The sequence below is a fragment of the Arvicola amphibius genome, chromosome 1 (assembly GCF_903992535.2).
Source record: "Arvicola amphibius chromosome 1, mArvAmp1.2, whole genome shotgun sequence".
Taxonomy (NCBI): Eukaryota; Metazoa; Chordata; class Mammalia; order Rodentia; family Cricetidae; genus Arvicola; species Arvicola amphibius.
The window spans coordinates 37,749,164-37,770,194 of record NC_052047.1 but is presented as its reverse complement, the minus strand read 5'-3'; the positions used below and the strand labels follow the sequence as shown (position 1 = coordinate 37,770,194).

The 21,031-nt window shown below is 43.9% G+C and overlaps 1 protein-coding gene across 2 annotated transcripts in view; it reads left to right on the top strand.

The window, feature by feature from the left end:
* Klf3 (Kruppel like factor 3) overlaps positions 1 to 3,857 on the top strand; it is a 29,559-nt gene extending 25,702 nt beyond the window's left edge. For both annotated transcript variants that reach the window (XM_038328965.1, XM_038328957.1), the window contains exon 6: positions 105 to 3,857. In XM_038328965.1, the coding sequence (XP_038184893.1) occupies positions 105 to 286 (182 nt within the window). In that variant the 3' untranslated portion in view covers positions 287 to 3,857. The remainder of the gene's footprint in view (positions 1 to 104) is intronic.
* Positions 3,858 to 21,031: the final 17,174 nt, after the last annotated feature.

The following is a 21,031-nucleotide window of genomic DNA, read 5'->3' as shown; positions in this document are numbered from 1 at the left end:
TATCTCGAAAGTTACATCTTCCAAGTGCGTTAGTTCAAAAATCTTAGCTTCTCCTCATAACAACAACAACAAAACAATTCAAGCTCCTTCTCCCTTCCTTGCAGGAGAAAAGCCCTACAAATGCACCTGGGAAGGCTGCACATGGAAATTTGCTCGGTCTGATGAACTAACAAGACATTTCCGAAAGCACACTGGAATCAAACCTTTCCAGTGTCCGGACTGCGACCGAAGCTTCTCTCGCTCCGACCATCTTGCCCTCCACAGGAAACGCCACATGCTCGTCTGAAAGCCTGTCTCCACCTCAGCGACTCCCCACTCTTCCTGGCACTCTGTCTCCTCTCTGTCTGTGTGCGTCTCTCTCCGTTCCTCTCCTCCTGCCCATTAGCTAACTCATTTTTTATATGTACATTTTAATTTCGATTCAGCTGGTCTGAATCTCTGAATTTATATCATTCAAGACTTCCATATGGTCAGTAGTTGATTCTCTAACCCTCCCTTTCCTACCACGGGTCAGACCTAAAGAATGTGAACGTTTTTGTTTTTGTTTTTTTTTTCCCGGGGATGCTAAGCAAACCCTCCTTACAGATACGTTTAATGTAATGAGAACAAGGGAACATGTAAACTCATGACCAATTTGTCAGTTTCTCCATGTATTCCTCAAAAGAATGTCAAAGTAAATGTATCAGAAATACAGTATCCAGCCTGCTAGTCCTTGACAGAGACCTTTGTACCTCTGCCATATTTTGTGTTCAACCACAAAGAATGGGGTTCCTTTTACCAGTTAGCAAGATAGATCCACAGAGATGTCAAGCTGGTCCTGTCCCCTCTGCCATTGACCTTCCCACGTGCTTGTTGGCCTGGATTACCAACTCCACTGTATCAAAGTCCTTTGTCCACCATAGCACCCGAAGTTCATGTGGAGGCCTTTTCTGAGCCCGAGCGTCTGCCTTAGGGGAGCCATGTCCTCCCATAGTGTGGGGAAGAAGCAGAAGAGCCTGCGAGTGGAGGAGGAAGCCGTGATTCTTCCTGGATAGGACTGTGGGCCATCGACATCTGGGCCGTTAACGTGGGCTGTGCAGTGCATTTGTAAAATGTCCATCCCCAGGCATGACTCAACTAAGTGACCCTTGCTACCCAGCTGGATACCTGAAGGGTTATCGGTGCCACCGCCTCCATTCCTGCAGGATCCTTCATTGTGGATCACGAAGCATTCAGAGTAAGGAATCCATAGAAATGTTTGCCCGGTAATGTACAAACAAACAGAAACTTTTGAGACAGTATAAAGTGGTCTCTCCCCACCCCTCCAACCTGCTAAGTGGGCTTTTGCAAACAGGAAAATGAGTGGTACTTATATTCCCATAGCCAATTAGTCACATAGCTTTCGTATATGGAGCTTTTTTTGTGTGAGCTCTACGGTGCCAAACCAGCTGTCCTTTGTGTCCGTGACATAGCATACATGAGCATCCACTAAGCTTGAGGGAAATCATTGAATTAAGACCAGAGTGACACTATTTGTAAATATACCTAGTGTGAAGCACATAGATCTTTATTTTGGTGACAGATTTTTGAAAACTAGAGAAAACCACAATTCAGGGATTTATATATGTAGCTTGAAGATTCCCACAAGTTTCTGCAGGAGCTAGCAGTTTCCTGTTGCTACTATGTATCCTGTTAGTACAAACTAAAAGCAATGACTGTGCTGATCTTGATGATGAATAGCACCATTATTTGGGGGGACATTTTTTTTTCAAAAGCAGGCTTTTGAACACCATAGTACGAACGCCAACAAAAAACAACTCACACGTAGAAATGCCATCGGTTATAAATTTGAAGAAAATGGGTGAGGTGGGCAGATACAGTTACATATGACATGACAGCTCCTTCACCCCCTCACAAAGGATGGAGGAGAAGAGAGGAGAGAATCCTCAAAATTCGTCCCAGCCACAACTCAGGATCCAACACACCTGGGAGGAACACGCTACTTGGTTGTCCTTGAACGTCAGTGCATTAGTGATGCTGGCGACCCGCACACACAAGCAGGGAGCTCGCTTTGATGGCACTATGTTCAGAGTTGCGGGGACTGCACACAGAAGGTCCTGCTCAGCCCTGTGAACCAGCTGAGGGGAAATGTGGGTGGAAGCCGTAAAGAAATGTTCTCTTAGCACTTGGGTTCCTTTTCGTTCTTTTTTTAGCTCTGCAAAAATAAATTTTAAAAAAAAAAAAATCTGTTCAGGCTATTAAAGCATGCTGATTAGGCTCTTGCCTTTCTCTCTGTACCCATGGCCTGAATTGAGGAGCGGAATTGTCTCTTGGAAAAGCAGGGTCTCCGTTGTGGGTGTTGAGTCACACCCATGCCAACACCACCGTGTCTTGAAGTGGTTCTTCTGCAGTGCACTGAAGAATCCAGCCTGGTTTTGTTGTTTGAGTTTGTGTGTTCCACACAAACTTGTGAGAAGGGGAAGGACAGACTTAGCTTTGCTTCAGCTTTGTGGTGAAGTACAGTTAATAGCTTCCTGACATTTAAATTTTGCTCAAAAATCTACATTACATTACTCTTCAGCTTGCTTAGGTCATGTTAACAGTTCAATCAGAAAGATCTATTTTAACTCGGAAAGAAAAGTAACCCAGAAAAATCCGTTCTCTATTCCCATGCTGGTCTGATATGCTTTTAGTTCATTGGCCCTTACCAAATTTTCTTTATATGTGTATGTATTTGTATCTTACTATGGTAGTTGAGAAATTTAGTCTTTTAGTTTTTTGTTTTTTTAAGCCGTTTTTGTGGAAGATAGAAGATGCCCTGGAAACGTGATTTTTTTTTTCTTTTGATGGCATGCTATGTTACTGTCAGTGGTGGTTCGGTTGTAGGATTTTAAATTGATGAGAACAGGCTGCAAACACGAAGTCACCCCGTGTAAATTGTTACAGAGTTCATTCAATTCCAGCTTTCCAGTAGGAGTGTGCATCATTAAGTGGGCACTTAGCAGTCTAAAGTCCCTTGATTTGGAGACTGCAGCATATCTTAGTTCAGCTAAGAAGATGCTAGATATGCAGACGTTTCAAGAGCCTTGGAACAGGATTACAGGGGAATGATATATGTATATGTATGTTGTATTAAACACCCACCTGCACTATCAGTATTGCACTAATGCGGAATTTGAGAGACTTGCTGATACTGTAATCTGCACACCATTCTTTAGATTGTTGTAAAGACAATCTCCGAGATCAGAGGTTTTAAATAATTTGGTTTGAAAATTAAGAATTGTCTTGAAGGAATTGCTAACATACATGAAGTCACTTGAGTTTTCTTTATTCTCATCTTGGTCAAGGTTAACAGTTTTTAAATGATTGCAAATTCACTTAAGTAATACATTTACAAAGCCATTTTACATGCATTAAACGAGGGCTACAATGTTTTACAAATACTAGCACTTTTTTTCCTGTTATGTACTTAGTGTTAGAGGGTCAGAATAACCTTTCTGCTTAGCATCTCTTAAACCCTACCTGCAAGCATAGAAGGGTTATTGCATTTACAGTACTTTAATACTTGTATAAACTATGCAGAAATTTTTAATAAAGTGTAATATATTTTATAAGCTAATAAGACTGAATGGGTAAAGGTTTTTAGCATGCATTAGTATACTTGCAAATACTGAAACATTTTGGTAATCTTTCTTACTAAAGATGTGAATGTTTAATGTACCTTCGCTGTTTCTACCCTGTAGTCCAATGGGAATTCAGTAATGACATTTTGTCATGTCAAACTGTGAACATAAATTTGTACTGTACAGTCCTCATATACTATATACAGTATGCAATATATGTATTATATACTTGTTAATAAAACCATCCGAATATTACATGTGATCATGTGATTACTATAGGCAATGATCACTAGGAACAAAGAAGAGAGAGAGTTGTAAAGTTTCAAAGTAAGTCACTAATGAGCAATAATTTTTAATGATTGGAAAAGGAAATAGATCTAGCCTGTAGGTACACCACAGGAGTGAAGAGCCTTAAAGCAATGACCTTCCTGGAAGAAGGCTGAGCTTAAGCCAAAAAGCTACAGGCAAGCCAGCATTCACCTGTAAATCCATCTGGTACATTTTAGAAGTGCTTTGTTGCATGGGGAGGCCGCTTGTTTGTCCCGGCCGCCCAGCTACCTTAGCCCCAAAATAACTACACAAACTGTTAATTAAATCACTGCTTAGCTCATTAGCTCTAGCTTCTTATTGGCTAACTCATATTAATTTAACCAATTTCTATTAATCTGTGTATCGTCACATGGCAGTGGCTTACCAGCAAAGCATGTCTGTCTCCAGCTGTGGATCCATGGCAGCTCTCTCTTACTCTGCCCTTCCTTCTCCCAGCATTCTGTTCTGTCTTCCCTACCTACCTAAGTTCTGCCCTATAAACAGGCCAAGGCAGTTTCTTTATTCATTAACCAAGAAAAGCAACGCACAGAAGGACCTCCTACACCAGTGATCTGTTTCTCAGTCCTACCCACAATACCTCCTTGTGTGTGATGTCCCTGAGGAAACACTTCCTCTATGACTCTGCCCCCTTCTCTTAATCACAGCTGATTTATTTATTTATTTATTATAAACTATAAACTGAGTCCCAGGGATGGCTTTACAACAAGACTAGGACTTCCAAGAAGTGGTAAATTTCGTTAGCACCTCATTCATTCACCTATTCTGTTTTGGTTTTTGGTTCAGTTTGGTTTGGCTTGGTTTGATGTTGCTGTGTAGTCTTCATTGCCCTGGAACTCTCTCTGTAGACTAGGCTGGCCTCAAACTCATTAGAGATCTGCCTACCTCTGCCTCCCAAGTGCTGGAATTGAAGATATGCACCATCATACCCAGCTATGCCATAAGTTTTTATCTAGGATTAAACAGGATTCATACCTTAGCAAGTCAGGAACAGACAGTAAGCACTTCACAAGAGTCAGTATGGATAAACATGGGTTTTTCAGGCCTTTAATGGTCATGCCATAAAAACGACAGGTGGTTTCTGATTAGGATTTAGAACTCTTTTTTTAATTATTGCATTTCTTTAGTGTGTGTGTGTGTGTATACACATGGTTGTGTTTCTTTAGTGTGTGTGTATACACATGGTTGTGTTTCTTTAGTGTGGGTGTATACACATGGTTGTGTTTCTTTAGTGTGTGTGTATACACATGGTTATGTTTCTTTAGTGTGTGTGTATACACATGGTTGTGTTTCTTTAGTGTGTGTGTATATACACATGGTTGTGTTTCTTTAGTGTGTGTATACACATGGTTGTGTCACAGGGTGCACATGGAGGTCAGAGGACAACTTATGAGGGTCAGGTCACCTTTGACCGTGTGGGACTCGAGTTCAGGCTTTTCAGCACTGAGCCATCTTGAGCCATCTTGCCAGCCCTAGAGTTCTTTCTATTTAAGACAAAATGTAGTAGCCTTCATCCTCTCCCATTCTCTTCACAACAACGTTATTGGTTATTTTCATGTCGTTGTAGAGATCAAAGTACTTAACCAAAGGGAGACAAGGTTTCCTTTAGAGCATAGTTCAAGGGTTTGAGTTCTTCAGTGCAGGGAAGGCACATAGGTGAAAGCATATGATGGCTGGGGGAAGGCAGCAGAATAGCCTGGAGTGGGGACCCAACTACAATCTCTGAAGGCCCGCCCCTGCTAACTGAATCCTGCCAGTGAAGCTATACTTCTTGAAGATTCTACTGCCTCCCAAAATAATGCTACCAAATGGGGAACATGTGTTGAAAACATGAGCCTGTAGGGGACACTTCAGATTCAAAGCATTACATTTATTCTCAAAGCTCATGGCCATTCCATAATACATAAGGCATTTAGTCTAGCTAAGAGGTCTTGAAATCCTGACAGTTCCAAAAGTTAAAAAAGTCCAAATTCTCTTCTGAAACTCAAGCGAAATTTTTTAATTGTGAACTGCTGCAAAATGAAGAAATTATATACTTCCACTATACAATGCCAGAGTAAACATTCCCATTTCAAAAGGGGAAAATCAGCACAATTGGAAGCAAATATCAGACCAAAACCTAGCAGAGTAAGCATTAAATCCAACAACTCTGTTTCTAGTACCCAGGATAGTTGGTGGCATCATTCATACTCCCACAGACTCCGGTAGCCTTGGCCCTTTTGGCCTTACCCATGGTGCAGCACACATGGCCTCCATTGGCCCAGTGCCACTCAGTGCTTTGTAGTTTTCTTCAGTCATCCTGTGTTCCTGGCATCTCTAACAACCTAGGGTCTCTACTGCTACTCCAGCTTCTCCCTCAGTGTTTCACACATAGTGTCTTAGTTAAGGTTTCTACTGCTGTAAAGAAGCATCATGACCATAGCAACTCTTATAAAGGAAAACATTTAATTGGATAGTTTACAGTTCAGTAAGATTCCATCCACTATCATGGTGGGACCTGGTATCATGCAAGCAGATATGGTGTTGGAGGAAGAGCTGAGAGTTCTACATCTTGATCTACAGGCAACAGGAAGTGAACTGAGACACTGGTTGTAGCTTGAGCATAGGAGACCTCAAAGCCTGCCCTCACAATGACGCACTTCCTCTAACAAGACCATACTTACTCTAACAAAGCCATACCTCTTAATAGCGCTACTCCTAGTGAGCTTATGGAATAAAATTACATTCCAACAATACACATATCTTATACTAGAGCTCTGACGTTGAACTCACAGAGATCTGCCTGCCTCTGCGTCCCAAGGACTGGGATAAACATGTGCACCAACACCATCTGGCTTGGTCCGTTACTTTTGAATTCATCCTTACTCAAATATTCAGTGCTTGAACAAAACAGAGACACATTCTTTGCCACTTTTGCCATGATGTCAGACCATAGCGTCTTATCCAATTCTCAGTCGGGTTCTCGTTTCCATGTGAAAACCTGTGGGCAGTCTCTATTGTCTTTGTCCCTGTTGGTGCTCCAGTCTCCCAGACACCCACCAAAATCACTCATTATACTAATTTACAGCATCCTCTTCTGCATTCGTCTTGAAAACCAGTTTCTGAGAAGCACATAGCTAGGCTTATCAAAGCAAGAGACTTTCGTCTCTGGTCCCATTTTCTTTATTAATTATTGTTGTGCTGCTGGCAAAATTACCTGTCAGAAAAGAAGAAAAAGCAAGATTAGGGGCTCTGGCCAGGAAGAAGTTACCAAGCCCAATGTGAATTATAAGGGAAGAGTATTTTTATAATAAGCTAAGTTTATTGTTAGATATTATTATTAAAAGATAAGCTTCTTGCCTTCAAATCTTAGAGTTTGTTTGAACAGTCTATGAGTCAAGATTCAGGCAGCACTGTGCCCCAGGGGTTTGGTTGGGTTATGTTAAAGGGGCATGAAGAAATTTACACTATGTTCTCAGAATCAAGACAAAGAGAATGGTTGAGTAGTTAAAATGGAAAGTCCGTAGTTAGAGTTAGTTGGTGAATTCTGATTGATGAGTGTTTGGTTAGAGGATAATTTATGGCTGATGACTGGTTAAGAGCAAGTTTCATTCTCCTAGACTCTAACTGTCAACCAAGTTGAGTTTCATTTTGCTCCACCCAAGGTGCAAGAATTTTCTCAGCCTAATAGTCTCTGCCAGATATTTTTAAGAATGGACAAAAAGGGACTAAATAGGCACTATATATATATATATATATATATATATATATATATATGTATGTGTGTATGTATATATACATATATATATGTTGAACAATTAGAGAACAGAATGACCAATATATCTGGACAAATCTAAACAATAAGCAATAAATTGTTCTTCAAGGGTGCAACCATTAAAATGTATGCATACACATATATGTGGGGGGGGGCACGCGCGTGTATGGACAAATGAATGAATGGATGAATGTTTTGCCCAGGCATCTGACCCCTGAACTTATAGACAGTTATGAGCCACCATGTGGATGCTAGGAATTGAACTCCAGTCCTCTGTAAAAGCAGCCAGTGCTCTTTACCTCTGAGTCATTCATCCCTCGCTGTCCTGGCACTCTCTCTATAGACCAGTCTGGCCTCAAACTCACATAGATCCTCCTGCCTCTGCCTCCCAAGTGCTGGGATTAAAGGTGTGCGCCACCACACCCAGGGGGTACCTCCATTTTAAGATGGACAAAACAACCCAGTTACAGATCCCAGTCACAGCTGATAGTTACATACATACAGTAACTGAAGGGTATTTTTAAATGCATAACCTTTGGTGGATGGAATCTCATTGAGTCTGGACACAACGACTTTGAGGAATTCTGTTTTTCCCTTATGGCACCCTGAGCCATCATGATTAAGAACCAAAGGCAGAGGCTGGGGAGATGGCAACTAAAGTCGAGTAAAAGCCGCCGCAGAATCCACAGAAAGTAGGGAATGGTGGGGCGTGTCTCTAATCCTACTGTTCCTGGGCAAGATAGGAGGAGAAAGCAACAGTTCCCAGAAGCCCACAGGCCAGCTAGCCTAACGCGTGCAAACAGCAGAAGAGAAACCCTGTCTCTAAGCAGAAGACGAGAACCTGTTCGGTGGTGTGTACGTGTGCATGCACGTATTCCCAAATTGTGTCCTTTGCACTGTACATATTCACTGTATTCAAAGTTCCTTTCTTCCCTGAAAATTCAGAACCTCCATCAACCCAGGGTCTTGCTTGCAAAGAACTCTCATGTGGTGCTCTTGAGTGCTTGCAAGTCTTGGTGTTCTGCTCTGCGAGGAGACACACCTCCTGCCAGACCCACTTCCGGCTTCAAAAGCCAACAGCTGTCCTTAAATAGCAAGCTTTGTTAAAGGGCTCTGGGCTCACGTGGGCGGGCCATCAGCCTGACTGGCTCTCCCAACTGTCACTCAAACCTGCTTTTCCCACATCGCCATTGGTGCCTGCTTCAAAGTTTTTATTTATTATTTTTATGTCATGTGTGTGAGTATTTTGCCTGCGTGGCTGTGCACCATGCCCATGTCTGCTACCACTAAAGTGGCTGGCCCCTCCTGGCCTGCCTAGCCTGCTTTCTTATAGCACTAAGGACCAACAGTCCAGGGGCGGTACCCCCCACAATGGACCAAACAAGCTGTTTATATTCCAAAAGAAAGGGGGCAAAGGTACTTGCACCCACCAATCAGAGCAGTCTTTCTTGTAAATGGAAGCAATCCCGGCACAGGTTCTCATGAGAACGGAGGGAGGCCTTTTATATCATTTACAGGATTTCTGTTGGGTCCCTTTAGGAGGTGTCCCCCACCCTCACCCGTGGCCTGGATAAAAATGAACGAAGGTCATCCAAAGTTCACGGAGCCCCCTTCTCCTCCGCCCCCAACTCCACGCGTGCAGGCTGTCTGGAGTATATATCTTCAGCTGTGGCTGTAGCAGTCCACTGCAGCTGCTGGAATGTCCTCAGAGTGATTGTGGAGTGTCCCAACGAGCTGGCTAGCAATGCAGCCAGTTTGGCTGGCCGCTTGCCTAACGGTCATTTAGTCAAGGCAGCTGGGGCAGCAGGGAAGAGGGTCTAACAGCTGTCATGGAGTCTCATCACTCCAGCCCCCAACGATTTAGCCTATTTAAAGAAAAAAAAAAAACATTAAAGGGAGTGGTCATACTAAAAGCTTAGCGCTAACGTTAATGGTGACTTAACAGTATTTAGTGGCTTTTCCAACTCATTTTATTCTACCAACATTACCCTGTCACCAAACTGAAATAGGAGTACAGTATAAGAAAGCTATAAGCCAATATGCTTGATGAACACAGGAACAACACTTCTCAGCAAAATATTGCCAAGCTAAGCTCAATAGCTTATTAAAAAGATAATTTACCATGATCGAGTTGGGAGAATCTCAGGGCTGCAGGGATGGCTCAACATATGTGTCTTAGTTCTACTTTGTTACTGTGACAAAGTCCATAAACAAAGCCAACCTGGGAGATGTCTTAGTTACTTTTCTGTTACTCTGGTAAAACACTATGGCCAAGGCATCTGGCAGAAGGAAGTGTTTATTTCGGCATACGGCTCTGGAGAAACAAGAATCTGTCTCCATGCTAGCTGGGAAGCCTGGCAGCAGACAGGGATGGAGACAGGAGCAGCAAACTGAGAGTTTGCATCTTAAACCACAAGCTGGAAGCAAAGAGAGCAAACTGGGGGTGGCGAGAGGCTTCTCCTGTGACACTTCCTCTAGCAAGGCCACACCTCCTCAGACTCTCCATATAGTGTCACCCAAGTGGGGACCAAGTAGTCAAATCAGCATCACAGCTGGGAAGTAGGCATGGAAAGGGGAGCCCCAAACTGAGAGTCCACATCTTAAGCCACAAGTAGAAAGCAAAGAAGTATACTTGGGACAGGGGATGTCTTTCAGCTCAAAAGCCACCCCAGTAGCACATTTCTTCTAGCAAGGGCACATCTCCTAAGCCACTCCAAATTGTGTCATCAGCTGGGGACCAAGGGAGCAAATTCCTGAGGATATATGGCACAAGAACCATCTCATTCAAACCACCAGGAAAAGGGGGTTTATTGGTTTATACATCCTGATCCCAGTCCATCACGAAGGGAAATCAGGGCAGGAATTCAAACAAGAACTTAGAAGCAGAAGTTGGATCAGAGACCGTGGAGGGGTGCTGCTTACTTTCTTGCTCCCCGTGGCTTCCTCAATCTGCTTTTTATACAACCCAGGGTCACCTGTCCAGAGGAAACACTGTCAACAGCAGGCCAGGTCTCCCACAAACAATCATGAATCAAGAAAATACTCCACAACTTGCCTATAGGCCAATCCGATGGAGGCATTTCCTCTTCTGAAGGTTCCTTATTCCAGATGACCCTGGCCTGTGTCAAGTTGACAAAAAAAACTAATCAGCATAAATGTGGAAACCCATCAGGGTTACATGTTACATCAATAGAATTATGAACAAAACCATTTGATTATCTCAACAGACAAGAAAAAAACATTTGAAAAAATTCCACTTATCTCTGTGATAAAAGCTCTGAAAATACTACACACACACACACACATATATATATATACATATACATATGAGGACTGCATCACAACAGAGAGAGGACTATTTAAAAAAAACAGCTAACATCAACAGAATGGGCAAACTCTGAATGCATTTTCTCTAAGATTGGAAGCAAAATAAGGGTGTTTATACCTAGTGCTCTTGTTAATGAATAACAGAACCCCCTGAGCTAGTGCAAAGATCTGAGGAAATGCTGAGGGAAGACCCCAGATTCAAAGAGCATGCAAAAGCAAAGACCGGTTATTAATATTACAGCACACAGGGGTTGACACCTGTACAAAATGCCGACAACCCCAAAGGAGCATGCAGGCTTCTTTTAAGCACAGATAAGGGGAGTGTTGGGGACAGTTAGGTCATCTCGTTCGTAATTGGTCAAGCAAGCAAGTTCCATTAGTATACTTTTAATTGGCTGAGGTTTAGTCTTATCATTTTTGGACATACGTGCACCAGCTTGGGCAAGTTCAGCTGTGACTCAGAAGGGGCTGGTGGATTTGTCCTTGAGACAGAGTGACGCTGACCTGACCTAGGCCCTGTGTTCGTTCTTTCTTTTTTCCAGGTGTTATTGATAAATGGCCCTTTATGAGAAAGACACCTGTTTTGCCTTTCTCAGAAAACTGAGACCTAAATTAGTTATGAGAATGGGAGAGTTTAAGCCCTTCACTGGGTCACGAGAAAAAAAATGAAAGACATTCCTCTCTCTCTCTCTCTCTCTCTCTCTCTCTCTCTCTCTCTCTCTCTCCCTCTCTCTCTCTCTCTTTCTCTCTCTTGTTTGTTTTTGTTTTTTGAGATAGGGTTTCTATATGTACTACTGACTGCCCTGGAGCTCAATCCATAGACCAAGCAGGGCTCGAATTCGTAGAGATCTGCTTGCCTCTGCCTCCCAAGTGCCGGGACTAAAGGTGTGGACCACCACCACCCAGCTATATAAGAAAGATTCAGTTTGGAAAGTGTGGCGGTTTGAAAGGAAATGGCACACATCCCTAGTTAGCGCTCTCTCTCTCTCTCTCTCTCTCTCTCTCTCTCTCTCTCTCTCTCTCTCTCTCTCTCTCTCTCTCTCTCTCTGCCTTGTGGTTGTTGTCTCAGCAAAGCTTCAGGCTGTGTCTGCTTGTTGGCCACTATGCCCCCAGTCATGACAGTCATGGACTCGCCCTCTAGACAGTGTCCCCGAACTCTTCCTTCTATAAGTTGCCTTGATCATCTTAGCACTGCAATAGGAAAGTAACTAAGATACTTTCTTACATAAACAAATCATTTCTTACTTTGTATGTGTGTGTGGGGGGTGGGGGGGCAAGACAGGGATATTTTTGTGTGTGTAGTTCTGGCTATCCTGGAGCTCATTCTGTAAACCAGACTGGCCTCGAACCTGGAGATCCACCTGTCTCTGCCTCCCAAGTATTGAGATTAAAAGTGTGTGCAACCACCACCCAGCAAACAAAATTTTAATGAGTTGAAAACAAATTTTTAAGAACACCCAGAAGGGTTTGGTGTGCACGCATTCAATACCGACCTTTGGGAGGCAGAGGCAGGAGGCTCTCCATGAGGTCCAGGCCAGCTGAGTAGAGTTCCCAAACCAGCCAGGGTACATAGTGAATCCAGAAGGAAGAGGAGGAAGAGAAGGAGGAGGAAAAAAACACATTCAAAGCTACATATTCTGTTTTTTAAATGAACGCATAAGCAAAGTCACAGAGTAAGCTTTTAACTTGAAAGCGGGCATCAGTGCAAAGAGGAAAAACAACAAGAAGGAAAAGAAAATGAGAACCCTATACCTCAGCTTGGGGCTTCATTAGTCTATGCCGAGAAAAATTCATCCAGAGAACATTTGCAAAGGATCTAGCTGGTCCTGCCTCGTATTGGCTATCTGATCTGGTCAGTCACTCTCCTCCACCACCCTGAAACTCTGTGACATCCTCAAGCCAGACTATGTTTGCTGATTTCTCTTCTAATAAGTGAAAGCTTTCAACCTTACTCTCTGGGACTCAACGTTTTATGAACATCAACTGGTTGAGCAAAAGGCTGAACTGGACGTTTGTAATGAGAAAGAGCCCTCTGTCTGGTTTCTTTTTGATGCCCCTTTCCCTTGTAAGGCATGGAGGGAAGTGGTTGCATGTGAACTTTAATGAGACTGCATTAAATATGCTTCCCAGTCTTTCACTTGTCAGACATTGAAAAAAAAATCACTGATTTTACAAGAATTCAGTACATGGAGGTGTGGGGAGGGGGGGATGACCAGGATTAACTCAGAGAGTTTTCTTGCTCAGTCAGGAGGACACAAACTCCAGAAAAAAAAAAGACAATTTTACTGGAGGGGGCGGGAGGGAGGAGCACTAGGCTGGCGGCTTCGCTGGCAGTCTCAGGAATACAGTGTGATAAGCCAGGAGCGGGGCAGGCTCTGGGCTGTCTAGTGTTGCCTGATGTAAGGGACTATGGAGTCCAGAAGAACTAACAAAGACTATAGCAAGATGAATGCAAAGCCTTTCACAACCATCAGCAGTCATTTCTACAGTGAAAAGAAACCCCAAATAAACAGTATTGCAAGGGAATAGCTATGCTAACCATTAGAAAATCTAAAAGTCTCCTAGTATCTCTTAATGACTCACCTGACTGTTGACCACAGTGTGTGTGTGTGTGTGTGTGTGTGTGTGTGTGTGTGTGTGTGTGTGTGTTGATACAAGGTTTCTCTCTATAGCCTGGCTGTCCTGGAACTCACTGTGTAAACCAGGCTGTCTTTGGACTCATAGAGATCTACCTGCTTCTGCCTCCCAAGTTTGGCGATCAAAGGCATGTGCCACCACACCCTGCTTGACCGCATTTTTTTTTCTTTAGTCTTTGTATCTCAAGGACATCATTTTTGTCACATTACCTCTTTGAGTAGCTGGAAGAGGTAACACAGGGTCTTGCTATGTAGCTCAGGCTGGCCTCAAACTTGCCGCTGTCCTCTTGCCTCAGCCACCTAGAATGCTGGAATCATCATCACTCCTGACTGATTACAGTATTTCTTGGAGAACATAAAGACAAGTCTCTTTTCCCCTAGTTTGGGTAATTAGCATTTCTTTAAAATATTTTACTATTTACTTATTTATTGTGTGTAGGGACCATTGCACATCCCACTGCCCAAGCCAGGAGAGGTCAGAGGACAACTTTATGGCATTGATCTCTCTCTCTACCACGACAGTCCTGGGGCTTGAACTCAGGCAGCAGTGCCTTTACCTGCTGAGCTACCCTGCTAGTCCTAAAATTTCTTTGTTATTACTAGTCATTGGATAATTTAGTGCTTGATATCATATATGAGTAGATGCTGTGTATGGCTACAGTAAGTTTATACTTTGATTCTGTAGAAATTCTGATAAAAATCTCTTTCTTGTGATTCCAAATCTGTTTCTTGTGATTCCAAATCTATTTCTTGTGATTCTGGCCAAAGGAAATATATAGAGCCAGAGAGATGGTTCATCCTAGTAAGGGAGTTTGCCACCAAGCCTTGCAACCTGAGATCAGTTCCAGGAACCCACATGGTAGGAGAGGACCAACTCCTGCTAGTTGTCCTTCGACTTCCGCATGAACACCATGGCACGGGCACGTGCAAAATAAGTAAACAAATAAACAAACAAATAAATGTAAAAGACTTTAAAGAAAAAAACATAAATGAGTCACACACCATTGCATTTGCTGCCTTACTTCACTGGTTAATATTCTTGACAGGAAAGAACTTCTGCTTGGAGCAGAGCTGATGACAAGCACCCGGCTTACGATTTTATGTGCCCAATGTCTGCCAGTATGACACATGGGCTAGCCTCTGACCCTGCACACTGCTAACCTTGTCTCGTTTTTATTGGTCTGTTTGGGCCAGGTGCCACAGGACATTTGTTCATTTGTTTCTTTTTAAATTAGTTAAGTAATTAAAACACATTTGTTTATTTTTTAAAAGTGTGTGTGTGTGTGTGTGTGTGTGTGTGTGTGTGTGTGTCTACTTGAGTTATGTGTATCACCTGCAGGCAGGTATCCTTGTAGGGCAGAGGGCATTGTATCCTCCAGGAACTAGAGTCACAGGTGATTGTGAGCTGCCTGGTGTGGGTGCTGGGAACTAAACCCCATCCTCTCTTAACCCTGAGCCATCTCTCCAGCCCTCTCATTTCTTTTCTTTCTTTCTCTTTTTCTTTTTGTTTTCGAGACAGAGTTTCTCTGTGTCACAGCCCTAGCTATTCTGGAACTGGTTCTCATAGACCAGGCTGGCCTCGAACTACCCCAGATCCACCTGCCTCTTCCTCCTGAGTGCTGGGATTAAAGGTGTGCGCCATCACCACACGGCTTCCCTCATTTCTTTTTACTGAAAAGTTTATTTGAGAGTCTATTCCAAAAAAATACTGGTAAACAGAGAGGGGGAAAGGGATAAAAAGGGAGGGAAATAAACCAAACGAAAGTGTGTACCTGATCAGTAACTTCTGTGGATGATGAATCAGGAACAAATTGAAACCAACAACACAAGGAAGTCCAAACGCAAGCCGATCCCCAGAATAGCAGCTCCTGGTGGACAGTCCCTAATTACCTGAGATGCTTATTAGGAGGTCTGGGGAGCTTTTATTTGAAATTTCATCCTTGCGGGATAGACTCTTATTGTGACACAATCCCAGATCCATGAGCTTCCTCTCCAGTCAGGTGCAGGCAGCGAGCGAACAGGGATAAAAGGATTCTTGGCAGTGTTCCCACGCTGGGATGAACTGACAAAACACACCCTGGAAATGACACAAAACATGTGACTAGAGCCTACTCAGCCCATGCTAAACGACAGATCCTAGTTAATATTCCTCTCGGTGAACCCCCACAAAAGTGCCCACAGCTGCTCCAGGCCCCAAACATGAAGGGAAGTCAGAGAGGAAGAAGGGGGTAGTTAAAATGTCATTAAATGTCCATGCGCAAAGTGAAGCCCCTCTCCGTGTTGGAAAGACCCATGAAGCCACAGCTCATCACAGGAAACACACCTCTGACCCCATGTGGCTGCACACCTGGCTGATGACCAGAAGCATCTGTGGCCCATAAGAGCAATCCAGCCGCCAAGGCCTCCCCACTGTGGCTCTGCTCCCACAGGAGAGGGAAGAGGTATTAAGCAGCTGGGGAGAGGGTCATAGAAGAGGAAGGGAGGAAATGGAGAGGAGAGGACATCCCGGGTCTCTGAATTCATTGTCTCCAGAGTTGCCCTGGTGACCTGTGAGCCGTCATATGTTAAGGTCTCTTGGCATTCTGAGAAATGACAGCAGCCAAGGCCACCTTCCCCAAATTACTGTCACTGCCTTCCCCAGCCAAACCAGACTGCTTCTTCATCTGCACTCTCAAATCTGACCAGTGTTAAATATGATGCACAATGCTTGGTTCACACACACACTCACACACACACACTCACACACACACTCACACACACACTCACACACACACCCCCACACACAATCACACACACACACACTCACACACACACCCACACACACACTCACACACACACCCCCACACACAATCACACACACACACTCACACACACACACACACACACACACACACACACACACACACACACACATCTTCTTGTGAATCATGAGGGCAAACATTAGCTCAGGAGCTGTACCTGACTACTAGAACCTAAAACTAGCTATAAGAAGCCTGGAAGATCATCTATTTCTCCCTGTGTTCCAGAAGGTGCACTTGTGGAGGTCAGAGGACCTCCCCTGAGGTTATAGAGGTCAGTTCTCTCTGTCACAATGCATTCCCAGGATCAAACCCTGGTCGCAGGCATGTGTACTGATGACTTTTACCTGCTCACCCACCTTACTGGCCATCACACAGTTGTTCGTTAGTTTGTTTGTTTTATTTGTTTGGTTCATTTTAGATAGGGTCTCACCATCTAGCCCTGAGTGACCTGGAACTCACTATAGAGACTAGGCTTGTCTCAAGCTTACAGAGATCTGCCTTGCTCCATCTTCCAGCTGCTAAGATTAAAAATATGAGCCACCACACCCTGCTCCATATGGTGTTCTTAAAACAATATGGGGCTGGAGAGATGGCTTCACAGAAGAGTATAGTTCAGTTCCTAGCACCCACATGGGGAAGTTTACAACTTCCCATAACTCTAGCTGCAGTGAATCCAACTTCCTCTTCCAAGCTTCAAAAGGGCTTACACATATGTGCATACACACACACACACACACACACACACACATATTCATGAAAATAAATCTTTTCAAAAATACCCACAAAACATAGTAACAGACCTTTTAATGGAGTCTGTCCCTCTGCCTCAGTTGCTGAGGACAGAACCAGCTGCCTTCGTTCACACATCTGTCTTGTCCTTGCGGTTTTGTACCTGGACCTAGTGAGTCAACCTCTCTGAGCTTCTCTTGCCTGGATTGGCTCATAGTTCGCTGATAGAATTATAAGGATTATGTGAAGTGATGTTTGGAAAAAGCTACATGGGACGTTGCTCAATATATTAGTTATTCTCACTATTTTGCCACATACAGATGATAAAAATGAAGGAGACAGGTGGCGGCGGCTGGAGGGATGACTCACTTGTTAAGTGTGTTTCCTACTCACCCACAGGACCTAAGTTTGATTCCTAGCTCCCACGTTGGGCGGTTCACAACTGTCTGCAGTTCCAGCCCGGGCGATCTGGTACTTCTGGCCTCTGCAGGCTCCTGCACACTTATGCACAAACCCTTACACAAATATGCATAGATACAGATCTAGAGATAAAAGGAAGTCTTAATATTTTTTTAAAAGAAAGTGACCCACGAGAGTGGCTGCGAGATGTTCTCAAACACTTGTAATAGAAAGATCACTAGATCTTTCAGAGTATTGACAGTGTTCATAAAAATTTAATGTGTACATATCTCCTTTCTAGGGGCATGCTGCAAACTGAGCTAAACTAATTGGTTAGGCAGCAACCATCAGTTCTCCTGATGAAACCCAGTCCACCTCAGTGAAGAAAAGTAGATGACCCTGTCTTAGTGGTTAAAGCCAACCCAGCCTATGGTATAGATACAAGATGAGCTTTTGTACACATTGCTAAAGGTATGGTAGATACGGTGATGTGTTGATGAAGCCCTCTGGGTTCACCCTTCCTTCCTTCTTCCTTCCTTCCTTCTTTCCTTCCTTCTTCCTTCCTTCCTCCTTCCTTCTTCCCTCCTTCTTCCTTCCTTCCTTCTTTCCTTCCTTCTTCCTTCCTTCCTCCTTCCTTCTTCCTTCCTTCTTCCTTCTTCCTTCCTTCCTTCTTTCCTTCCTTCCTCCTTCCTTCTTCCTTCCTTCCTTCTTCCTTCCTTCTTCCTTCCTTCCTTCCTTCCTCCTTCCTTTCTTCCTTCTTCCTTCCTTCCTCCTTCCTTCTTCCTTCCTTCTTTCCTTCCTCCTTCCTCCTTCCTTCCTTCCTTCTTTCCTTCCTTCCTCCTTCCTTCTTCCTTCCTTCCTTCCTCCTTCCTTCTTCCTTCCTTCTTTCCTTCCTTCCTCCTTCCTTCTTCCTTTCTTTCTTCCTCCTTCCTTCCTTTCTTCCTTCTTCCCTCCCTGCTTCCCTCCCTCCCTCCCTTCTTCCTTCCTTCCTTCCTTCCTTCCTTCCTTCCTTCCTTCCTTTCTTCCTTCCTTCCTTTGTTCCTTCCTCCTTCCTTCTTCCTTTCTTCCTTCCTCCTTCCTTCTTCCTTTCTTCCTTCCTCCCTTCTTCCCTCCCTCCCTCCCTCCCTCTTCCTTCCTTCCTTCCTTCCTTTCTTCCTTCCTTCCTTCCTTTGTTCCTTCCTTCTTCCCTCCTTCCTTTCTTCCTAGACCAGGTTGGTCCTGAACTCACAGAAATCTGTCTGTCTCTGTCTTTGGAATGCTTGGATTAAGGCCTTCATCACCCAGCCTGGCCCTTCTAACTTCTTTCTAATACATTTTTATAGAGCTCTTCTGCTCTTTAAGGTTCTTGGTTGGCATCTGTGGTGGTTTGAATAAGAATGGCCCCACAGACTTATTTGTTTGAATACTTGATCTCCAGCTGGATCTATGTGGGAGGATTGGGGGTATGGCCTTGTTGGAGGAGGTGTGTCACTGGGGGATCGGCTTTGAGTTGCCAGAAGTCCATGTCATTCCAAGTTATCTTCCTCTGCCTTGTACTTGCGGATGAAGATGTGAGCTCTCAGCTACTGCTCCAGCACCATGCCTGCCTACTGCCTTGCTCTATACCATGACGGTCATGGGCTCTAATACTCGGAAACGGTAAGCTCCAAAGTAAGCACTTTCTTTTATAAGTTGCCTTGGTCATGGTGTTTTATCACAGCAATAGAAAGGTAATAAAAATAGAAGTTGGCACCAAGGAGTGTGTTATTCCAGTGATAGATCTGGAGTCACCAGAGTTGCTGGCAAACACTTTAAGCAACGAAGCATCTTTTACATGGATCTTTTAAAAGATAATACAGTTGGGGCATAGCTCAGTTGGCAGAATGCTGACCAACATATCCAAAGTCAGGGGTTCAAGCCTCAGCACTACAGGTGGCGAAAACAGCAACAAATTCCAGAGGGAAAAAAGAAGACAAAACTTTGGTCTCTAGGGTAGTAAACTGTGGGAAGGCAACTGAAAAGATGACCAATGGATAGCATGAGCAAGTCAGGAAAACTCATCACACAGAGTCTTCTGGTGCCATCTCTCGGCAGTGTCTGTTGCTGTTGGTGATCCCAGCACAGCTACTATGCTGGTAGCCAAACAAGTGGAGAGGGTGGCTTGCTTGCACGTGCCTCTTTCTTCCTTTCTCTTTTTTCTTCTTTTTTCTTCTGAGACAGGCTTTCTTTGCTGTTCTGGAACTTGCTCTGTAGACCAGGCTGGCCTTGAACTCACAGAGATCCACCTTCCTCTGCCTCCAGACTGAGGAATGGAATTAAAGGCAGAGCCATCCATCCTCCTCTTTCAACACAGTAACAGAAATGTCTTCTGCTGGGATCAAAGGCGTGCGCCACCACCGCCTGGCTGCATCTGTTTTTTAAATTAAGCTTTTACTCCAGAAGTACCCAGAGTTGCACATTCGAGGTGGCTCCTTCTCCTATCCTTTACATTTCCATGCTCTCAATGTTTCCAAAACATCCTGATTTCTATTAGGAAAAGATAAGTAATGAGCATGGTTAGTGGAAAGTCCAGCGCCCTCCTAATTCTCAGCTTCTTGACCTGTGGTGTTATCCCATGTGGAGTCACGTAAGGTCATGTGACTGACCTGTAGTGTTATCCCATGTGGGGTCATGTAGGATCATGTGGGGTCATGTGGGGGTCATGTGGGGATCGACCTGTAGTGTTATCCCATGTGGGATCATGTGACTTACCTGTAGTGTTGTCCCATGTGGGGTCATGTAGGCTCATGTGACTGACCTGTAGCGTTGTCCCATGTGGGGTCATGTAGGGTCATGTGACTGACCTGTAGCGTTGTCCCATGTGGGGTCATGTGGGGTCATGTGACTGACCTGTAGTGTTATCCCATGTGGGGTCATGTAGGGTCATGTGACTGACCTGTGGTGTTATCCCATGTGGGGTCATGTAGGGTCATGTGACTGACCTGTGGTGTTATCCCATGTGGGGTCATATAAAGTCATGTGGCTGACCTGTGGTGTTATCCTGTGTGGGGTCGTGTGGCTGAATGTGGGGGCAGCGAATAGCTCAGCAACCACAAAAGGTTTCTGAAGGCTCAAGGACCAAAGACTAAGCTGAAAACCAGGCACACAGCGAGCCTGACCTGTTTCTGGCGGCCCTTGCCTTTGTTGTCATCCATGACGTCACTGCAGCCTAGGCTCTGATGTCCATGTGTGTACTGTGCTCTGTACAGTGTGGCCACACATGGTTGGTGAGCAGTGACTGAAACAGCTTGACTCAGACTAGAGTCTACTATATGTTATATATATATATATATATATATATATATATATATATATATGAGGAACTGTACTGTTTCATATATATATATAATGGAAACATAAAATAATTACAGAAAGCAAAGACTTTTTTTTACTATCATTCCTCAGTAAGTATCAAGTTAGTATTTTTTAAGTACTAGA